The sequence below is a fragment of the Pristiophorus japonicus genome, chromosome 1 (assembly GCF_044704955.1).
Source record: "Pristiophorus japonicus isolate sPriJap1 chromosome 1, sPriJap1.hap1, whole genome shotgun sequence".
NCBI classification, from domain to species: domain Eukaryota; kingdom Metazoa; phylum Chordata; class Chondrichthyes; family Pristiophoridae; genus Pristiophorus; species Pristiophorus japonicus.
The window spans coordinates 26,560,434-26,580,990 of NC_091977.1; the positions used below are offsets into that span (position 1 = coordinate 26,560,434).

The 20,557-nt window shown below is 45.2% G+C and overlaps 1 protein-coding gene across 1 annotated transcript; it reads right to left on the minus strand.

Moving 5' to 3' along the window:
* Positions 1-1,455: 1,455 nt before the first annotated feature.
* Positions 1,456-3,643, minus strand: LOC139277356 (scrapie-responsive protein 1-like). The gene is made up of 2 exons (XM_070895756.1): positions 2,485-3,643; positions 1,456-1,706 (listed from the first exon to the last, which is right to left on the minus strand). Exon 2 carries the CDS (start codon positions 1,693-1,695, stop codon positions 1,456-1,458), a length of 240 nt encoding a protein of 79 aa, XP_070751857.1. The 5' UTR covers positions 1,696-1,706; positions 2,485-3,643.
* Between the last annotated feature and the right edge of the window lie 16,914 nt (positions 3,644-20,557).

The window sequence follows — 20,557 nt, forward strand, 5'->3', positions numbered from 1 at the left end:
AAGCTTCGCTCCACTGGTATACCTCGCTGGTAGACTCGACATTGACATCCATGTAATAGTGCGAGGTTACACTACTTGTCCACTAGATACACACTAAATATACCAGAAAAAGTTAGAGCTGCTGCATTCAGGTGTAAGTGAATTTTTAACAGCGTGATAATTCATAATAATTGCCAACCAACCTCTCTGGCACTGAAATTGTAATTTTACAAGTGTGGAGTCTCATTCTTTCAGAATTTAATTATTGTTGGAGATTTTTAAAAGAATTAAAATAAAACTTTTTTTCTCTTTTCTTTCTGTTCCTTTTATCTCTCTCTTAATCCCATCTTTCTTTCCCTCTTTATTTTGCTTTCTGTACATAATTTTACAATTAATTAAATATTCTAATTGATACTTCCTGGTTTAGATTCTGCGTGTCTCAGTGAGGATTCTTCAATCTGATTGGTTGAGGAGACACGCTGTTGCTTGACCTGCTCACACACACCACAGATCCCACGTAGAGGGCGCCGCGCTGAAAATGATCTCTGGGAACTGTAAGTTGCTGCTCAAAAAGCCCACAAAACTCTGTGGACAGTTGTCAGCGTGATGAGCCATTCCTGACTGCAACATCCGGGCCTATGACTTTATGTGGGTTAAACAAGTGACTATTTTGCACGCACTGCAAGATCTCTCAAACAGCAATGAGGTGAAGCCCTGTCTGCCCTCTCAGCTAGATGTAAAATATCCCATAGCACTATTTTTAAGAAGAGCAGGTGAGTTTTCCCCAGTGTCCTGGCCAACAATGACCCTTTAGCCAACACCACTAAAAACAGATGATATGGTCATTCATCACAGTGCTGTTTGTAAGGGTTTGCTGTGCACAAATTGGCTGTGGCGTTTTCCTACATTACAGCAGTGACTACATTTTAAAAAGGCTGCAAAGCGCTTTGGGGCGTCCTGAGGTCATGAAAGGCGCTATATAAATGCAAGTCTTTTGTTTCCAAATAATTGATTGCACCTAAAATTCTTGGATACATTTCTAGAGAGGACTTGCATTTCTATAGCGCCTTGAGCACCGGACACCTCAAAGCGCTTTACAGCCAATGAAGTACTTTTGAAGCACTGTTGTAATGAGGGGAAACGTGGCAGCCAACGTGCGCACAGCAAGCTCCCACAAACAGCAATGTGATAATGACCAGATTTTAGTGATATTGGTTGAGGAATAAATACTGGCCAGGACACCGGGGATACTCCTTTGCTCAGTGAAGAGCCTTTTTTTTTAATATTGTGAATTGATAATTCTTTATTATTCTATATTACATGGTATTTATCATTGGCGAATTGGCAGTAAATTACAAGGAGCAAGCTGTGTGTGAGAGTTTGGCAAGTGACTCATTCACTGCTGCAGCGCACGGTTTAGTGCCTTGTTGCTGTGGTCCCTAACTGCGAGGTGCAGGGGGAGAGGTTGAGAGTAACTTACTTGGGGCAACAGAGCAGCTCTTGCAAATTGCAGAAGCAGACCACCTCGCAGTTGTCTCCCGCCCAGAAGTGGTCCGTCAGCCCTTTGTCTATGGGTCGCAAGTGCTCGGTCCCTTCGGGGATATTGTGGCAGCTCCGGCCATTCAGCATCTTTTTGTAACACGACAGGCGATTGGCGGGCATGGCTTGAACAGCGAGCAAGCTGCTCAAAAACATCAGAACAACCAGCTTCTCCATTCTCACACCGCCTGTGGGGCAGAACATGCAAGGTCCATTAGCGACATGTGTATCTTCCGACACATTGCTATAGAACAACCTGTTTGCAATCTTTGGAAAAATGATAGATTGAACTTCATCTCCCTTTATTTTCTGCTAAAATAATTTCATATATATATTTTTTAATTAATAATTTCAGTGAATTAAATGTCCACATCCACCGACTTCAGATATAAGCCTTTTGACTGCCTATGAATGAAAGAAGTCACTGAATTGTACATTATTAACTGGGAGCAGATCTATGAAAGAATGATAATCTTAGAAGCCAGAAAGGCGTGGGTCGATCAATATCGTCAGTCGTTCTCAGTCAGACAGCGAGGTTGCTATGAGTTACCAATTTTTCCGAAGGTTGTTCGTTAGCAATATGTCGAAATCCAGATTTCTTGAAAAACCAGTATATTTTTATATATATTTATTTATCTTGATTACTTTTCTGAGAAAACATGAGGAAAAAAAAAACACATTCAAACACATATTTGGAATATAGATTTAAAAAAATCAGCCTACTTGGAATAAATCCCTAACTATAATTTTCGTTTCCAAATTGGAAATAATTAGTAACTTTCTTTTAACATCTAGGGGAGCTTACATTGTGCAGATTTAAAAGATTGGCAGGAGCAGTACATATATTTTACTTTGAGTACTGGTCGCCAAGATGCATTGTTGCTGCTTCCTGTTAGGGTTTTTAAATATAGATGTATTTATATATAAAACATAAATGTTTGAATATGTGGTTTAAAGATCACTTACCTTTCTGAAGTGGTGTGTGTATGTGAGTCTGCAGCTGACGAGGGCGGTTGTGGAGGGCGACTAGACTTTCCCTCTCAGTATGGGTTTCTAAAGAGACAGCCACAAACGGGGCTTTGTGTTCGTCGGGGTTGTTGCCAAAGCTTACAGCTTCTCTCCTTCTCCCCGCCCCGGAGATCCAGGGATTAGAATAACTAACTTACTTCAACAGCCAGGATCCAGGGGGAAAATACGTGTGAAGAGAGAGAGAGAAAGGAACACAATAGATTCACTTTGGAAGGAAACAGCGAATGCACACAGCAGGAGAATTGCGAGAATCCCTCTCCCCTTCGTTAGGGTCTTAAATATAAATATTCTGCTGAATGACATAAGTTGATAGTGCAGTTCAGGTTAACACCCAGCCAGCTCAGAGGTAGCCTTTGTTCCTCTATCCTTTACTGGTTTGTGCTTTGACCAGTTCTTTTTTTTAAAATCTACTTTAAAAACAATTTAAAACGATTTAAATTCTTTTGCAGGGCTATGGGGAAAGAGCAGGAGTGGACTGTCTTGCAGAGAGACAGTGCAGGCACGGTGGGCCGAATGGCCTGCGCTGTAGAGTTCCAGGATTTTCAGATTACAGCATCCGCAGGATTTTGCTTTTGTCTAGGATTTCATAATTCTGTATTACAACCGTCCACCCCAAGAAAATAAAAATGCAAAGTTTGCAAAAGAGAAAGTTTCCTGTTGCCAACGTGTTTCTTCTATTTTAAGTGCGCTGGCTAGCCCTCCCGCTCCAAATGCATGTTGCTTTCCTGTTGCTACAAGCTATTTTCTACTCATTTTAACCTCACGGCGCTTGCAGACTGGAGTGAGTGCAGACGGTAAGGCTCTCAGCCTGAAGAATGTGCCCATTTTGAATTGTTTCCCTCAACCCTGGAAAGAATATTAACGGGTTGGCAATTGGTACAATTATATTCCTGAACTTGAACAAGTTCTTGGAACAAAGTGTCTGGTGATAGAACCAGAATGCCATTTTCTACAGGGTATTAATAATGGGAACAAAAGCCTTGTCCAGATATTTTTCGCTACGTCTGTTTCACGTTTTCCCCAATACGGCTACATTTCTGGTTAAGCAGCGCTTGCTACGCATAAGTCAATTTCTTGTGGACCATACAGTGAACTCAAAGCCAGTTTGGCAAGCAGCGCATTTCACAGCTTCCGAAGAGAAACGTTATAACGTCTCGCAAGAAGTCGGAAAGGTTGAGCTAATTTTTTGATGGGAGAAGGGGAGAGACACTCTGCCCTCTACTGATCATTGAACTGTGCAGAATCAGGGAAAACACGACCCCTACAGCACAAGAGTCGATATTACAGGGCTCTGGGATATTTCACTTACAGGTGCTGTATGAGCATGACTGTTCTTGTTAATTAATCATGGCTTCTTTGATAGAGTGGATACAGAGAGAATGTTTCCACTTGTGGGGAAGAGCATAACTCATCATCATAGGCGGTCCCTCGAACGAGGGTGACTTGCTTCCACATGAGTTCACAGATGTTTCAATGAAGGACCCCATGTTCCAGTCCTGAACTCCAATTGAGGGGTGGAAGATGCCTGTGTGTGGATTTTTTGGGGGACCGAGATGAAGAGAACCTTCTTCACTCAAAGAGTTGTTAACCTGTGGAATTCCCTACCACAGAGAGTTGTTGATGCCAGTTCGTTAGATATATTCAACAGGGAGTTAGATATGGCCCGTAATGCTAAAGGGATCAAGGGGTATGGAGAGAAAGCAGGAAAGGGCTACTGAGGTGAATGATCAGTCATGATCTTATTAAATGGTGGTGCAGGCTCGAAGGGCTGAATGGCCTACTCCTGTACCTATTTTCTACGTTTCTATGTTGCACACCAGCCACCACACGGGCTTGACAGAGCTAGGCCTTTACCCAGTGGCAAGAGTTAACCAGGACGACTGGAGACCTGCTCTGCTGCACGGACCTAGTGCGCACACATATCGTACTGTGGGCTGGCCCGTGCTGCCCTGTGCCCTTGGCTCTTCTGGACCCCGTACCCTCATTCACCGCACTTCCACCACGATCTCTTACTGCTCCTCCAACACAAACATTCACCGCACCTCTGCCATGATTTCCCTCCGCACCAAACCATCACCCACCAAATCTCAGCCACGATCCCTCTTCACTGCATAACTAGAGGCCAATATAAGATAGTCACCGAGAAATCCAACAGGGAATTCAGAAGAAAATTCTTCATCTAATGAGTGGTAAGAATGTGGAATTCGCTACCACAGGGAGTGAGTGAAGCAAATAGTGTAGATGCATTTAAGTGGAGACTAGACACGCATATGAGGGAGAAGGGAATAGAGGGTTATGCTAATAGATTTAGATGAGGAAAGACAGCATGGACTGGTTGGGCCAAATGGCCTGTTTCTGTGACATATATCCCATGTAATCCTATATTGAGATTACTAAATATTGTCAGTTGTGATTCAGTGGATTGCACCCTTGCCTCTGAGTCAGAAGGTTGTGGGTTCAAGTCCCACTCTAGAGATTTGGAGCACAAAAATCTAGGCTGACACTCCAATGCTGAGGGAGTTACTGCACTGTCGAAGGTGCTGTTTTTTGGATAAGACATTAATCCGACACCCCATCTGCTCTCTCAGCTGGACGTAAAAGATCCCATAGCACTATTTTGAAAAAGAACAGGGGAATTCTCCCCAGTTTCCTGGCAAATATTTATCCCTTAATCAACATCTCTTAAACAGATTATCTGGTCACTATCACATTGTTGTTTGTGGGAGCTTGCTGTGTGCAAATTGGCTGCCATGCTTCCTACATTACAACAGTGACTACACTTCAAAAAGTACTTTGTTGGCTGTAAAGCGCTTTGGGACATCTGGTGGTCATGAAAGGCACTACATAAATGCAAATCTTGCTTTTTTAAATAGAACTTGATGCTAATTTTCAATCCACCTAACTAATTGTTTATCAATTCTGCGAGCATTATTTTTTCCAAATAGCCTTGCTCAGCAATGGTGAAAAAAAAATATATATACACACACAAATGTGTGTCTTGAAGGGGAACTTGGAGCTCATGGTGTTAATCTTCTGGTCAATAGTGATTATCTCCACCCTCCCACCCCAAGATGTTGCTTGTGGGCGATAGGTGTTGCCTTTGAAGGTCGGAGGAAGTGGTTGGGCTTTTTTACTTGTTGGCAATAGTCATTACCTGGCCTTTATGTGACATGCATGTTACTTGCCCATTATCAATCCAAGTCTGGATGTTGTCAAAGTCCTGCTGTAAGGCCACTTCATTAGTGGAGGAGCTGTGAATGGAACTGAACACTGTGGAATCCCATTCATGACCTTTACTGGCTGGTGGGCTATTGACAAAACAGTGGTGAATGGTGGGCTGAGGGCTCTGCGCCAAAGATCTTCTGCATCAATATCCTAGGCCGTGCTGATTGGCTTTTGACAACCACAATTATTTCACAGTGTTTCAGGTATGACAGCAGTCACCAGTTTTCCCTTTTGACCCCCTCATTGACCTCAGTTTTGCTAGATCTCGTTGGTAGCATACTCAGTCTTTCGGATGAGACGTTAAACCGAGGCCCTGTCTGCCCTTTCAGATGGACGTAAAAGATCCCTGGCACTATTTTGAAGAAGAGCAGGGGAGTTATCCCCAGTGTCTTGGCCAATATTTATTCCTCAACCAACATTAAAACAAATTTTCTAGTCATTATTTAATTGCTGTTTGTGGGAGCTTGCTGTGTGTAAATTGGCTGCTGTGTTTCCTACATTACAACAACAACAACAACTTGTATTTATATAGCGCCTGTAATATAGTGAAACGTACCAAGGCGCTTCACAGGAGTATTATGAGATAAAAAGATTTAACATAAGTAGAAATTAGGGCAGGTGGAAAGAGATATGTTTTAAGGAGCGTCTTGAAAGAGGAAAGAGAGGCAGAGAGGTTAAGGCAGGGAATTCCAGAGCATGAGGCTTAGGCAACAGAAGGCACGACCAACAATGGTTGAGCGATTATAATCAGGGATGCTCAAGAGGGTAGAATTAGAGGAGCGCAGACATCTCAGGGGGTTGTGGGAGTGGAGGAGATTACAGAGATAGGAAGGGGCGAGGCCATGGAGGGATTTGAAAATAAAGATGAGAATATTGAAATCGAGGCGTTGCTTAACCAGAAGCTAATGTAGGTCAGCAAACACAGGGGTGATGAGTGAGCTGGACTTGGTACAAGTTAGGACATGGACAGCCGAGTTTTGGAGCACCTCTAGTTTACGTAAGGTAGAATGTGGGAGGCCAGCCAGGAGTGCATTGGAATAGTCAAGTCTAGAGGTAACAAAGGCATGAATGATGGCTTCAGCAGCGGATGAGCTGAGGCAAGGGCAGAGACGGGCGATGTTGCGGAGGTGGAAATAGGTGGTCTTAGTTATGCGGATATGTGGTCGAAAGCTCATTTCAGAGTCAAATATGACACCAAGGTTGCAAACAGTCTGGTTCAACCTCAGACAGGAGTTGGAAAGAGGGATGGGGTCAGTGGCTAGGGAACGGAGTTTGTAGCGGGGACCAAAAACAATGGCTTCAGTCTTCCCAATATTCAATTGGAAAACATTTCTGCTCGTCCAAAACTGGATGTCGGACAAGCAGGGGGAACATGTAGATGAGAAATAGGAGGGGCCAAGGATAGATCCTTGGGGGACACCAGAGGTAACGATGCAGGAGTGGGAAGAGAAACCGTTGCAGGTGATTCTCTGGCTACGAATAGATAGAAAAGAAAGGAACCAGGCGAGTGCAGTCCCACCCAGCTGGACGATGGTGGAGTGGAGTTGGAGGAGGATGGAGTGGTCAACTGTGCCAAAGGCTGCAGACAGGTCGAGAAGGACGTAGAGGGTTAGTTTACCTTTCTCACAGTCACAAAGGATGTCATTTGTGACTTTGATGAGAGCCGTTTCGGTACTGTGGCTGGCACGGACATTGGAATGGAGCGATTAAAACGTGGAGTTGTGGGAAAGGTGGGCACAGATTTGGGAGACAACAACACGTTCAAGAACTTTGGAGAGGAAAGGGAGGTTGGAGATGGGACCGTAGTTTGCAAGGATGCTGGGGTCGAGTGTTGGTTTTTTGAGGAGAGGGGTGATGACGGCAGATTTGAGGGAGAGGGGGAAAGTACTTGAGGAGAGAGAACCGTTAGCAATGCCAGCTAACATGGGAGCCAGAAAAGGAAGTTGGGTGGTCAGCAGTTTGGTGGGAATAGAGTCGAGGGAGCAGGAAGTGGGTCTCATGGACATTATGAGATCGGAGAGGCCATTAGGGGAGATCGGAGAGAAACTGGAGAAAGATGTGAGGTCAGGGCTAGGGCAGAGGGGTTCCTGAGAGAATTACAACAGTGACTACACTTCAAAGAGCACTTTATTGGTTTTAAAGTGCTTTGGGATGTCCTGAATCGGTAATAATCCTGTCAGTAATAATGCTATAATCAGCCATGGTCTCATTGAATGGCAGAACAGGCTCAAGGGGCTAAATGGCCTACTCCTGTTCCTGTGTTCCAATATAAATGCAAGCATTTCTTTCCTTTCAGTCAAATGCTGCCTTAATGTTGAGAGCATTTACTGTCACCTCTCCTCTGACATATGTCTGGCTGAATGCTGTAATGAGGTCTGGAGCCAAGTGTTTCTGGCAAAGCCAGTGAGCAGCGGTGAGCAAATTGTAGGTGTCGTTTGATGACACTATTGATGACCCCTTCCATTACTTTATTGATAATTGGAGAGAAGGTTGATCGGGTGTAATTTGACGAGGTAAAATTGATCCTACACTGCAGTAACTCGCCAAGGCTTCTTCGACAGCAGCTCCCAAACCCGCGACCTCTACCACCTAGAAGGACAAGGGCAGCAGGTGCATGGGAATACCCTCTCCTGCAAATTCCCCTCCAAGTTACACACCATCCTGACTTGGAAACATATCACCGTTCCTTTATCGTCGCTGGGTCAAAATCCTGGAACTCCTTAACAGCACTGTGGGAGTACCTTCATCACACCGACTGCAGTGGTTCAAGAAGGCGGCTCACCACCACCTTCTCACAGGCGATTAGGGATGGGCAGTAAATGCTGGCCCTACCAGCTAAGCCCACATCCCGTGAATGAATAAAAAAAATCTTTGTGGTTATGACATGTGGTTTGGCCAATTTTCTACATTGTCAGGCTTGACTGAGCAGTTGCTAGCTGTGGTACACAAGTCTTCAGCACTACAGCCAGGAACTTGTCAGGGCCCATAGCCTTTGCGTTGTCCAGAGCAGCGAGCCAATTCTTAATGCCATGTGGAGTGAGCCAAACTGGCTGGACACTGATATTTATGATGATGGGAACCTTGGAAGGAGGCTGAATTGGAGTCATTCATTGACATATTTTGCTGAAGATGCTTGTAAACACTTCATCTCAGTCTCTTGAATTCACTTGGCAATATATCAGTCGTTCCTTCATCGTTGTTGGGTTAAAATCCTGGAACTCCCTCCCTAACACCACTGTGGGAGCACCTTCACCAAAAGGACTGCAGCGGTTCAAGAAGGCGGCTCATTACCATCTTCTCAAGGGCAGTTAGGGATGGGCAATAAATGCTGGCCCTACAAGCTACGCCCACATCCTGTGAATGAATTAAAAAAACCTTTGTGGTTGGGACATGTCGTTTGGCCAATTTTCTACATTGTCAGGCTTGGCTGAGCAATTGCTCCTGATCCTGCAAACTTATATGTCTGGGATCCAGTGTCAACAACTAATACTTGCACTTATATGGCACCTTTAACTTAGTAAAACGTCTCAGGGCACTTCACAAGAGTGTTGTCAAACCAAATTTGACACCCAGCCACATAAGGAGATATTAGGGCAGATGACCAAAAACTTGGTCAATGAGGTATAATTTAAGGAGGACCTTGAAGGAGGAGAGAGAGAGGAGGAGAGGTTTAGGGAGGGAATTCCAGAGCTCAGGGCCCAGGCAGCTGAAGGCAGGACTCCAATGGTGGAGCAAAGGAAATCGGGGATTTGTGAGAGTCCAAAATTGGAGGAGATCTTGGATGGTGGTAGGGCTGGCGGAGGTTAGATATATAGGGAGGGCGAGGCAATAGTCAGATTTGAAAACAAGGCTAAGAATTTTTAAATCGAGGCGTTGCCGGACCGGGAGCCAATGTAGGTCAGTGAGCACAGGGGTGATGGGTGAGCGGGACTTGGTATGAGTTAGGACATGTCAGCAGAGTTTTGGGTGAACTTAAGTTTATGGAGGGTGGAAGATGGGAGGCCGGCCAGGAGTGCATTGGAATAGTGAAGTGTAGAGGTAACAAAGGTAAGGATGGGCATTTCAGCAGCAGTTAAGCTGAGGCAGGGGCAGAGACGGGCGATGTTATGGAGGTGGAAATAGGCGGTCTTAGTGATGGCGAGGATACGTGCTCGGAAGCTCATCTTAGGGTCAAATACGACACCAAGGTTACAAACAGTCTGGTTCAGCCTCAGACAGTTGCCAGGAAGAGGGATGGAGTCAGTGGCTAGGGACCAGAGTTTGTGGGGGGAACCGAAGACGATGGTTTCGGACTTCCCAATGTTTAGTCGGAGGAAATTTCTCCTCATCCAGTCTTCTTCTTCTTCTTAGGCAGTCCCTCGGAATCGAGGATGACTTGTTACCACACTAACAGTGAGTTCTCACATGACTGAAGAGTCAAATGCGGGACCTACAGGCTCTGTCACAGGTGGGGCAGACGGCAGTTGAAGGAACGGCTGGGTGGGGTGCCTGGGTTGGTGTGAGCTCCTTCTGCTGTTGATGCTTGTCTTCAGCTTGCTCTCGGCAATCAGATTTGAGGTGTTCAGCGCCTTCCCGGATGCTTTTCCTCCACTTTGAGCGGTTTTGGGCAAGGGATTCCCAGGTGTCGGGGGCATGTTGCACATTTTCAAGGAGGCTCTGAGGGTGTCATTGAAGGGTTCCTCTGCCCACCTGGGGCTCACTTGCCGTGTCGAAGCTCTGAGTAGAGCGCTTGTTTTGGAGTCTCGTGTCAGGCATGCAGACGATGTGGCCCGCCCAAAGGTACTCTACCAACCCTCCCCGCCACACTGCACTACCCCCCGGTTATTAAAGTCCACGACGAGGTCTTGGACAATGTGGACCATTTTCCATACCTCGGGAGCCTACTGTCAACAAGGGCAGACATTGACGATGAGGTCCAACACTGCCTTCAGTGTGCCAGTTCAGCCTTCAGTCGCCTGAGGAAGAGAATGTTTGAAGACCAGGACCTCAAACCTGGCATCAAGCTCATTTTCTACAGAGCAGTAGTGATACCCGCCCTCCTAAATGGTTCAGAGACATGGATTATGTACAGCAGGCATCTCAAGACATGAGAGAAGTACCACCAGCGCTGCCTCCGCAAAATCCAGCAAATCCATTGGCAGGATAGACGCACCAATGTCAGTGTTCTCACTCAGGCCAGCATCCCCAGCATTGAAGCACTGACCACGTTCATCCAGTACTGGATGTTTGACGATCAGTCTGACAATTTAGAGATATTGGAGGTGTTGAGAGAGGTGGTGGTGAGGAGCTGGTGAGGAGAGACTGGATCAACTGGGCCTTTATACATTGGAATTTATAATGATGAGAGGGGATCTCATAGAAACATATAAGATTCTGACGGGACAGGACAGATTAAATGCGGGTAGAATGTTCCCGATGTTGGGGAAGTCCAGAACCAGGGGACACAGTCTTAAGATAAGGGGTAGGCCATTTAGAACTGAGATGAGGAGAAACTTCTTCACTCAGAGAGTTGTTAACCTGTGGAATTCCCTGCCACAGAGAGTTCATTGGATATATTCAAGAGGGAGTTAGATCTGGCTCTTGCGGCTAAGGGGATCAAGGGGTATGGAGTGAAAGCAGGAAAGGGGTACTGAGGGAATGATCAGCCATGATCTTATTGAATGGCGGTGCAGGCTCGAAGGGCCAAATGGCCTATTCCCGCACCTATTTTCTATGTTTCTATGTTTCTATGTAAAGCTGGGTGTCATCAGCATGAATGTGGAAACTGCAGCTGTATTTTAAGATGATGTCGCTGAGGAGTGGCATGTAGAAGAGAAATAGGAGGGGGCCAAGGATAGAACCTTGGGGGACACCAGAGGTAACGGTGTCAAATTTTTCAACTGTTTCATGGTGAGAGAATTAAATACAAGTTAAGATATACATTTTAAAAATTCATTCACGGGATGTGGACATCGCTGGTAAGGCTAGCATTTATTGCCCATCCCTAGTTGCCCTTGAGAAGGTGGTGGTGAGCTGCCATATTGAACCGTTGCAGTGACTGGGTGATGTGTAATGCGAAAGAACTAATTAGCAATCTTGTTGTGCGAGGCCTCTTGGGGAAGAGTGACCATAATATGGTAGAATTCGTTATTAAGATGGAGAGTGACACAGTTAATTCAGAGACTAGGGTCCTTTGAAAGGTAACTTTGATGGTATGCAACGTGAATTGGCTAGAATAAACTGGCAAATGGTACTTAAAGGGTTGACAGTGGATAGGTAATGGCAAACATTTAAAGATCACATGGATGAACTTCAATAATTGTACATCCCTGTTTGGAGTAAAAATAAAACGGGGAAGGTGGCTCAACTGTGGCTAACAAGGGAAATTAAGGATAGTGTTAAATCCAAGGAAGAGGCATATAAATTGGCCAGAAAAAGCAGCAAACCTGAGGACTGGGAGAAATATAGAATTCAGCAGAGAAGGACAAAAGGTTTAATTAGGAGGGGGAAATAGAGTATGAGAGGAAGCTTGCCATGAACATAAAATCTGACTGTAAAAGCTTCTATAGATATGTGAAGAGAAAAAGATTAGTGAAGACAAACTTAGGTCCCTTGCAGTCACATTCAGGTGAATTTATAATGGGGAACAAAGAAATGGCAGACCAGTTGAACAAATACTTTGGTTCTGTCTTCACGAAGGAAGACACAAATAACCTTCCGGAAATACTAGGGGACCGAGGGTCTAGTGAGAAGGAGGAACTGAAGGAAATCCTTATTAGGTGGAAAATTGTGTTTGGGAAATTGATGGGATTGAAGACCAATAAATCTCCGGGGCCCGATAGTCTGCATCCCAGCGTACTTAAGGAAGTGGCCCTAGAAATAGTGGATGCATTGGTGATCATTTTCCAACAGTCTATCAACTCTGGATCAGTTCCTATGGACTGGAGGATAGCTAATGTATCACCACTTTTTAAAAAAGGAGGGAGAGAGAAAATGGGTAATTATAGACCAATTAGCCTGACATCAGTAGTGGGGAAAATGTTGGAATCAATTATTAAAGATGAAATAGCAATGCATTTGGAAAGCAGTGACAGGATTGGTCCAAGTCAGCATGGATTTATGAAAGGGAAATCATGCTTGACAAATCTTCTGGAATTTTTTGAGGATGTAACTAGTAGAGTGGACAAGGGAGAACCAGTGGATGTGGTGTATTTGGACTTTCAAAAGGCATTTGACAAGGTCCCACACAAGAGATTGGTGTGCAAAATTAAAGCACATGGTATTGGGGGTAATGTACTTACGTGGATAGAGAACTGGTTGGCAGACAGGAAGCAGAGAGTCGGGATAAACGGGCCCTTTTCAGAATGGCAGGCAGTGACTAGTGGGGTGCTGCAGGGCTCAGTGCTGGGACCCCAACTATTTACAATATACATTAATGATTTAGATGAAGGAATTGAGTGTAATATCTCCAAGATGACAATAAGCTGGGTGGCGGTGTGAACTGTGATGAGGACGCTAAGAGGCTGCAGGATGACTTGGACAGGTTGCGTGAGTGGGCAAATGCATGGCAGATGCAGTATAATGTGGATAAATGTGACGCTATCCACTTTGGGGGCAAAAACACGAAGGCAGAATATTATCTGAATGGCGGCAGATTAGGAAAACGGGAGGTACAATGAGACCTGGGTGTCATGTTACATCAGTCAGTGAAAGTTGGCATGCAGGTACAGCAAGCGGTGAAGGAGGCAAATGGTATGTTTGCCTTCATAGCTAGGGAATTTGAGTATAGGAGCAGGGAAGTCTTACTGCAGTTGTATAGGGCCTTGGTGAGGCCTCATCTGGAGTATTGTGTTCAGTTTTTGTCTCCTAATCTGAGGAAGGACGTTCTTGCTATTGAGGGAGTGCAGCGAAGGTTCACCAGATTGATTCCCGGGATGGCAGGACTTGGGGAAGTCCAGAACCAGGGGACACAGTCTAAGGACAAGGGGTAAGCCATTTAGGACTGAGATGAGGAGAAACTTCGCTCAGAGAGTTGTTAACCTGTGGAATTCCCTACCGCAGAGAGTTGTTGGTGCCAGATTATTGGATATATTCAAGAGGGAGTTAGATATGGCCCTTACGGCTAAAGGGATCAAGGGGTATGGAGAGAAAGCAGGAAAGGGGTACTGAAGTGAATAATCAGCCATGATCTTATTGAATGGTGGTGCAGGCTCGAAGGGCTGAATGGCCTACTCCTGCACCTATTTTCTATGTTTCTGTGTTTCTATGCAGTCGGTTAGGTGAAGGTACTTCCATAACGCTGTTAGGGAGGCACTTCCAGAATTTTGACCCAGTGACAATGAAGGAATTAGGATGGTGTGTGACTTCGACGGTAACTTGGAGGTGATGGTATTCCCATGCACCTGCTGCCCTTGCCCTTTGAGGTGGTGGAATCCGTGGGCTTGAGAAGCCTTGGCGAGCTGCTGCAATGTATCCTATGGATAGTACACACTGCAGCCACGATGCGTCAGTGGTAGAGGGAGTGGATGTTTGGGGTGCAGGACGGGCTGCTGATCAAGCGGATTACCTTGTCCTGGATGGTGTCAATCGTCTTGAGTTTTGTTGGGAGTAGTGGAGAGAATTCCATCACATTCCTGATTTGAGTCTTGTAGGTGGTAGAGAGGCTTTAGGGAGTCCAGAGGTGAGCCATTCTCTGCAGAATACCCATCCACTCACCTGTTCTAGTAGCCATGGCATTTATGTGGCTGGTCTAATTCAGTTTCTGGTCAATGGTGACCCTCAGGATGTTGATGGTGCGGGTCTTGGCAGTGGTTGGAGATAGCCATTGCCTAACAGTGTGTGACGCGAATATTATTTGCGACTTCCCAGCCCAAGCCTGGATGTTGTAATTAACTGAACTGAATAATGACTTTCTGGGGACATACCTAATATAGCATTGCATACAATTGGTTTAGATGCCAAAGCAGAGGACTGTGCCTACATCGCAATCATCACTGAACTTCAAAATAATTCATTGTACATGAAAAGCCATGAGGTGTTTATAGGAGACGTGATAAAGTTGCCGTGTGTATGCATGGTTTTTTTTAGTGTTAGGTGGTTCAAAAATGTGACATTTAACATGTTGTTTCCTGAAGAAGTGAATTAGTTCACCCTGCATTGATTATTTTAGTCCTGTTCAAATACAGTCCACCCATAAAGACTGCCTCTCCCTTCTCCCTCTTGGAACAGATGTTCTTATGTTTACCAAAGGAATGGCAGTAAATTGAAGTATGTAGCAATATGCTGCGCTGCATTAAAGTTTAACTCTGCCCCGGGAGAGCAGTAACTTTCTGGGAAAAAGGTTTAAAATCTCAAATTTCAACTCGGGCATGGAAAATAATCAGGTCTAATGCACTGGTCACATCTAATTCCTGTTTCCAATTGATAAACTTTATAAGGAATGATTGCTCCAGTGTTAAAGGGCACCAACAAAATGTCTAGCTCCAGCAGTTGATCAACCATTGAAAGCATCAACAACATAAGAATTGTTCAGAAGCAAAACAGACCATCGGTCCCTCACAACCCTCCGACAGGGAAGAATGTCTAAGTCTGTAGTACACAGAAGCAGCTGACCAGTGCAGATCCTCTGGATACCTCTCAAGAAGCCTTCAAACCTCCTCCTATGTGGAATCCCATTGATGAGACCAGCTTAATGTCTTTTCTGGGTTTTCCCTAGACACTGACTCCATCCCTCACCCCAAACTCTGAATGAGGCTGAACCTCATTGTTTGCAACCTTGGTGTCATATTTTACCCTGAAATAAACTTTCGACCACATATCCACAGCATATCTAAGACCATCTATTTCCACCACCGTAACATCGCCTGTCTCCGTCCTTGCCGTAGCTCATCCGCTGCTGAAATCCTCATCTATGCCATTGTTGCCTCTAGACTTGAATTTCCAATGCACTCCTGGCTGGCCTCCCACATTCTACCCTACGTAAACTTGAGGTGATCCAAAACTTGGCTGCTCATGTACTAACTTGCACCAAGTCCCGCTCACCCATCATCCCTGTGCTCGCTGACCTTCATTGGCTTCCGGTTAAGCAATGCCTCAATTTCAAAATTTTCATCCTTATTTTCAAATCCCTCCATGGCCTCACCCCTCCCTATCTCTGTAATCTCCTCCAGCCCCACAACCCCCCGAGATGTCTGTGCTCCTTTAATTCTGCCCCCCCGAGCATCCCTGATTAAAATCGCTCAACCATTGGTGGCTGTGCCTTCTGTTGCCTAGGCCCTAGGCTCGGGAATTCCCTTTCTAAATCTCTCTACCTCTATTTCCTCCTTTAAGATGCTCCTTAAAACCTACCTCTTTGACCAAACCTTTGGTCACCTGCCCTAATTTCACCTTATGTGGCTTGGTGTCAAATTTCTTTTGCCTCATAATATTCTTGTGAAGTGCTTTGGGACAATTTACTACGTTAAAGGTGCTTTATAAATACTAGTTGTTGTTGTTGTCACTACTGTAGCTATTAACAAAGGCAGACATTGATGCGGAGATTCAACACCGCCTCCAGTGCGCCAGTGCAGCCTTCAGCCGCCTGAGGAAAAGAATATTTGAAGACCAGGCCCTCAAATCTACCACCAAGCTCATGGTCTACAGGGCTGTAGTAATACCCACTCTCCTGTATGGATCAGAGGCACGAACGATGTACAGAAGACACATCAAGTCGCTGGAGATATATCACCAACGATGTCTCCGCAAGATCCTGCAAATCCCCTGGGAGGACAGGGGCACCAACATCAGTGTCCTCGCCCAGGCTAACATCCCTAGCATTGAAGCACTGACCACACTCGACTGGGCAGGCCACATAGTTTGCATGCCAGACACGAGACTCCCTAAACAATTGCTCTATGCGGAGCTCCTTCATGGCAAATGAGCCAAAGGTGGGCAGCGGAAACATTACAAGGACACCCTCTAAGCCTTCCTGATGAAGTGCGACATCACCACTGACACCTGGGAGTCCCTGGCCGAAGACCGCCCTAGGTGGAGAAAGCGCATCCGGGAGAGCATTGAGCTGTTCGAATCCCAAAGGCGCGAGCATGAAGAGGTCTGGCGCAGGCAGCAGAAGGAGCGTGCGGTAAATCAGTCCCACCCCACCCTACCTCCCTTCCTTCGACGAATGTCTGTCCTACCTGTGACAAGGTCTGTGGCTCTCGTATTGAACTGTTCAGCCACCAGAGAACTCACTTTAGGAGTGGAAGCAAGTCTTCCTCGATTCCGAGGGACTGCCTATGATGATGATGATGTAGCTATCCACGAGCCTAGAAAGTAATGGTGGAAAATGATTGGCTTGATGAGTCCTGCATCCAAATGGGAGAGATTATTCAACCCGTTCTTCCAGTTTGTCAAAGATGTTGACACACTGTCTGATACCACAGTATGTATGTGATTGCATGTTGGACTTTATCTTAGGTCCTATCAAAAACACTCACAACTCACCATTATACAGCACCTTTTACCAAATAAAATGTCCCAAGGCATTTCACAGTAGGAATTATCAAACAAATTTGACACCGAGCCACATAAGGAAATATTAGGACATGTGGCCAAAAGCTTGGTCAAAGAGGTAGGTTTTAAGGTACGTGTTAAAGGAGGAAAGAGAGGTAGAGAGGCGGAGAGTTTAGAAACATAGAAACATAGAAAATAGGTGCAGGAGTAGGCCACCATTCAATAAGATCATTCACCTCAGTATCCCTTTCCTGCTTTCTCTCCATACCCCTTGATCCCTTTAGCCGTAAGGGCCACATCTAACTCCCTCTTGAATATATCCAACGAACTGGCATCAACAACTCTCTGCGGTAGGGAATTCCACAGGGAGGGAATTCCAGAGCATAGGACCTTGGCAGCAGAAGACATGGCAGCCAGTGGTGGAGCGATTAAAATCGGGAATGTAAGAGGCCAGAGTTATCGTACTGAATTATGTCCCTGTCTCACCCCTGTTATATCTGCATTGTGTATGTTAAAGGCCCTTACTGTTGGTGTACTCTAAATAAAAAACATGCAACATGAACTATCCGGTGACCTGTGTTTACTAACTAGTCTATGAAGACTGAAATATCTTCCCAGGGCACACAAAAGGACTTCTTGAGAGGGTGGGATGTTTTTTCCTAGAAGGATCACACTAAAGGACCGTGATAATGAGACTATGGAACTGAAACAAACTAGTGCGGTTGTGCGAGGCCCTGTTAGAAAAGAGGTACTACCTACCATATTGTCAGAGGAAACATGGCATGTCTTTTCTCAAGCAAGGGTGATCATCCATGAAAAAAAGAATTTGCATTTATATAGCATCTTTCCCGACCTCAGGACGTCTCAAAACGCTTTACAGCCAATGAAGCACTTTTTGAGTTGCGGTCACTGTTGTAATGTAGGGAAACGCGGCAGCCAATTTGCGCACAGCAAGCTCCCACAAACAGCCATGTGATAATGACCAGATAGTCTTCTTTTTAGTGACGTTGGTTGAGGGTTGAAGATTGACCTTGGACACCGGGGAGAACTCATCTGTTCTTCTTCGAAATAGTGCTGTGGGGTCTTTTATGTCCACCTGAGAGGGCAGGCGAAAAATGGTAAAAAGGAAGGAGGTAATCAGCATGATCAGAAGAATAGAGAATGTGCAGACTATCCTGGTTATATACTCGGATGCAGAGAAAATCAAAATATTGAGGGACATAATAATACAACTCCTACAATTACAGTGAACTAGACCAGAGCTGTGGACTATAACGAGTGTCTGTGTTAGAATTTGGCGCCACCGTGTGTTCGATTTTAACATTAGCTCTTACACTGGGCTTTGCATAATTAGGTGGTGAATGTAATTCACTTTCCTGGATTAAATAAGTAAAAAGCTCTCAGTAACAATAATCAGATTGCTAACGTTAGCACAGATATCCTGCAATATTTACGTACCCTGTATCAGAAGGTTTGAGCATCCCTGATTTCATTCGCTTCAACATTGGCGGTTGTGCCTTCCACTGCCTGGGCCCCAAGCTCTGGAACTCCCTGTCGAAACCTTTCCGCTTCTCTACCTCTCTTTCCTCATTTAAGACATTCCTTAAAACTGGTCCTAATATCTCCTTTTGTGGCATGGTGTCAAATTTTGTTTGATAACGCTCCTGTGAAGCGCTTTGGGCCATTTTACTACGTTAAAGGTGCTATAAAAATACAAGTTGTTGTTGTACTTTAAGGGAGAAATGCAAATCTTTTGATGGACATAGGAAAAAATCTCCCTGTGGGCAATTGTCAGCTGTAGCTCAGTAGGTAGCACACTTGCCTGTAGGTCAGAGGGATGTGAGTTCAAGTCCCACTCCAGGATCTTGAGCACATAAATCTAGGCTGATACTCTGAGGGAGTGCTGCACTGTCAGAGGTGCTGTTTTTTTGGATGAGATGTTAAACTGGGGCCCCGTCTGCCCCCTCAGGTGAACATAAAAGATCCTGTGGCACTATTTCCAAGAAGAGCTGGTGTCCTGGCCAATATTTATCCCTCAATCAACATCACTGAAAGAAATTATCTGGTCATTATCACACAGCTGTTTGTGGGAGCTTGCTGTGCGCAAATTGGCTGCCACGTTTCCCACATTACAACAGTGACTACACTCCAAAAGTACTTAATTGGCTGTAACGTGCTTTGAAATGTCCAGTGGTTGTGAAAGGTGCTATATAAATGCAAGTCTTTCTTTCTTTCAATAATACTCTACTGAAACTGCAATAATAATGTGCTGTGATTGTAATAATAGTGACCTGTGCTTTTACTAATACTGTATTGTGATTCTTGAGGAATCCTTGGGCCTCCCCTGCCTCGGGCTTCCCACCATCGCCTGGGACCCCCCACCCCTCCCAATTCACCGACCTTACCAGGGAACATTCCCATGGGTGCCGGGCTGCTGTGCTTCGCTGCTCTCGCCTGATCGCCACTTGTTGACCTGACGCCTTTGCCGCTGGTTACGGGCCTTGTCTATTTAAATGAGTAATAATGGTGAGCTTGATGGTGAGTCAGTGTGAGATTGGCGGTTACCTCACTCGCCCCTAGTTAGAATCGGGGCTTTAGTTTGGGTAGAGTGCTATCATGTGATTTTAATAATGCAAAATTATTTTTTTGTTAAATACTCATCAAAATGAGAAGTATGTTGGGTGTGGTAACATAGTGGTTATGTTACTGGACTAGTAATTCAGAGGCCTGGACTAATGCTCCAGAGGCAAGAGTTCAAATCCCACCACAGCAGCTGGGGAGTTGAAATTCAGTTAATTGAATAAATCTGAAATATAAAGCAAGTGTCAGCAATGGTGATCATGGAACTGTTGGTTGTTGTAAAAACCCATCTGATTCACTAATGGCCTTTAGAGAAGGAAATCTTACCCGGTCTGGCCCAGAGAGCTGTGGAGGCTGGGTCATTGAATATATTTAAGGTGGAGATAGACAGATTTTTGAGCAATAAGGGAATAAAGGGTTATGGGGAGCAGGCAGGGAAGTGGAGCTGAGTCCATGATCAGATCAGCCATGATCTTATTAAATGGTGGAGCGAAATGGCCAACTCCTGCTCCTATTTCTTATGTTCTTATATGCGACTCTAGACCCACAGCAATGTGGTTGACTCTTAACTGCCCTCTGAAATGGTCTAGCAAACCACTCAGTTGTACCAAACCGCTACAAATAAGTGTCACTGCAGCAGTTCAAGAAGGCAGCTCACCACCAGCTTCTCAAGGGCAATTAGGGTCGGGCAATAAATGCTGGCCTTGCCAGCGACGCCCACATCCCATGAATCAAT

Bases quoted from the DNA above. Each gene is read 5' to 3' on its own strand.
- LOC139277356 (XM_070895756.1), bottom strand. From the start codon at position 1,695: ATGGAGAAGCTGGTTGTTCTGATGTTTTTGAGCAGCTTGCTCGCTGTT.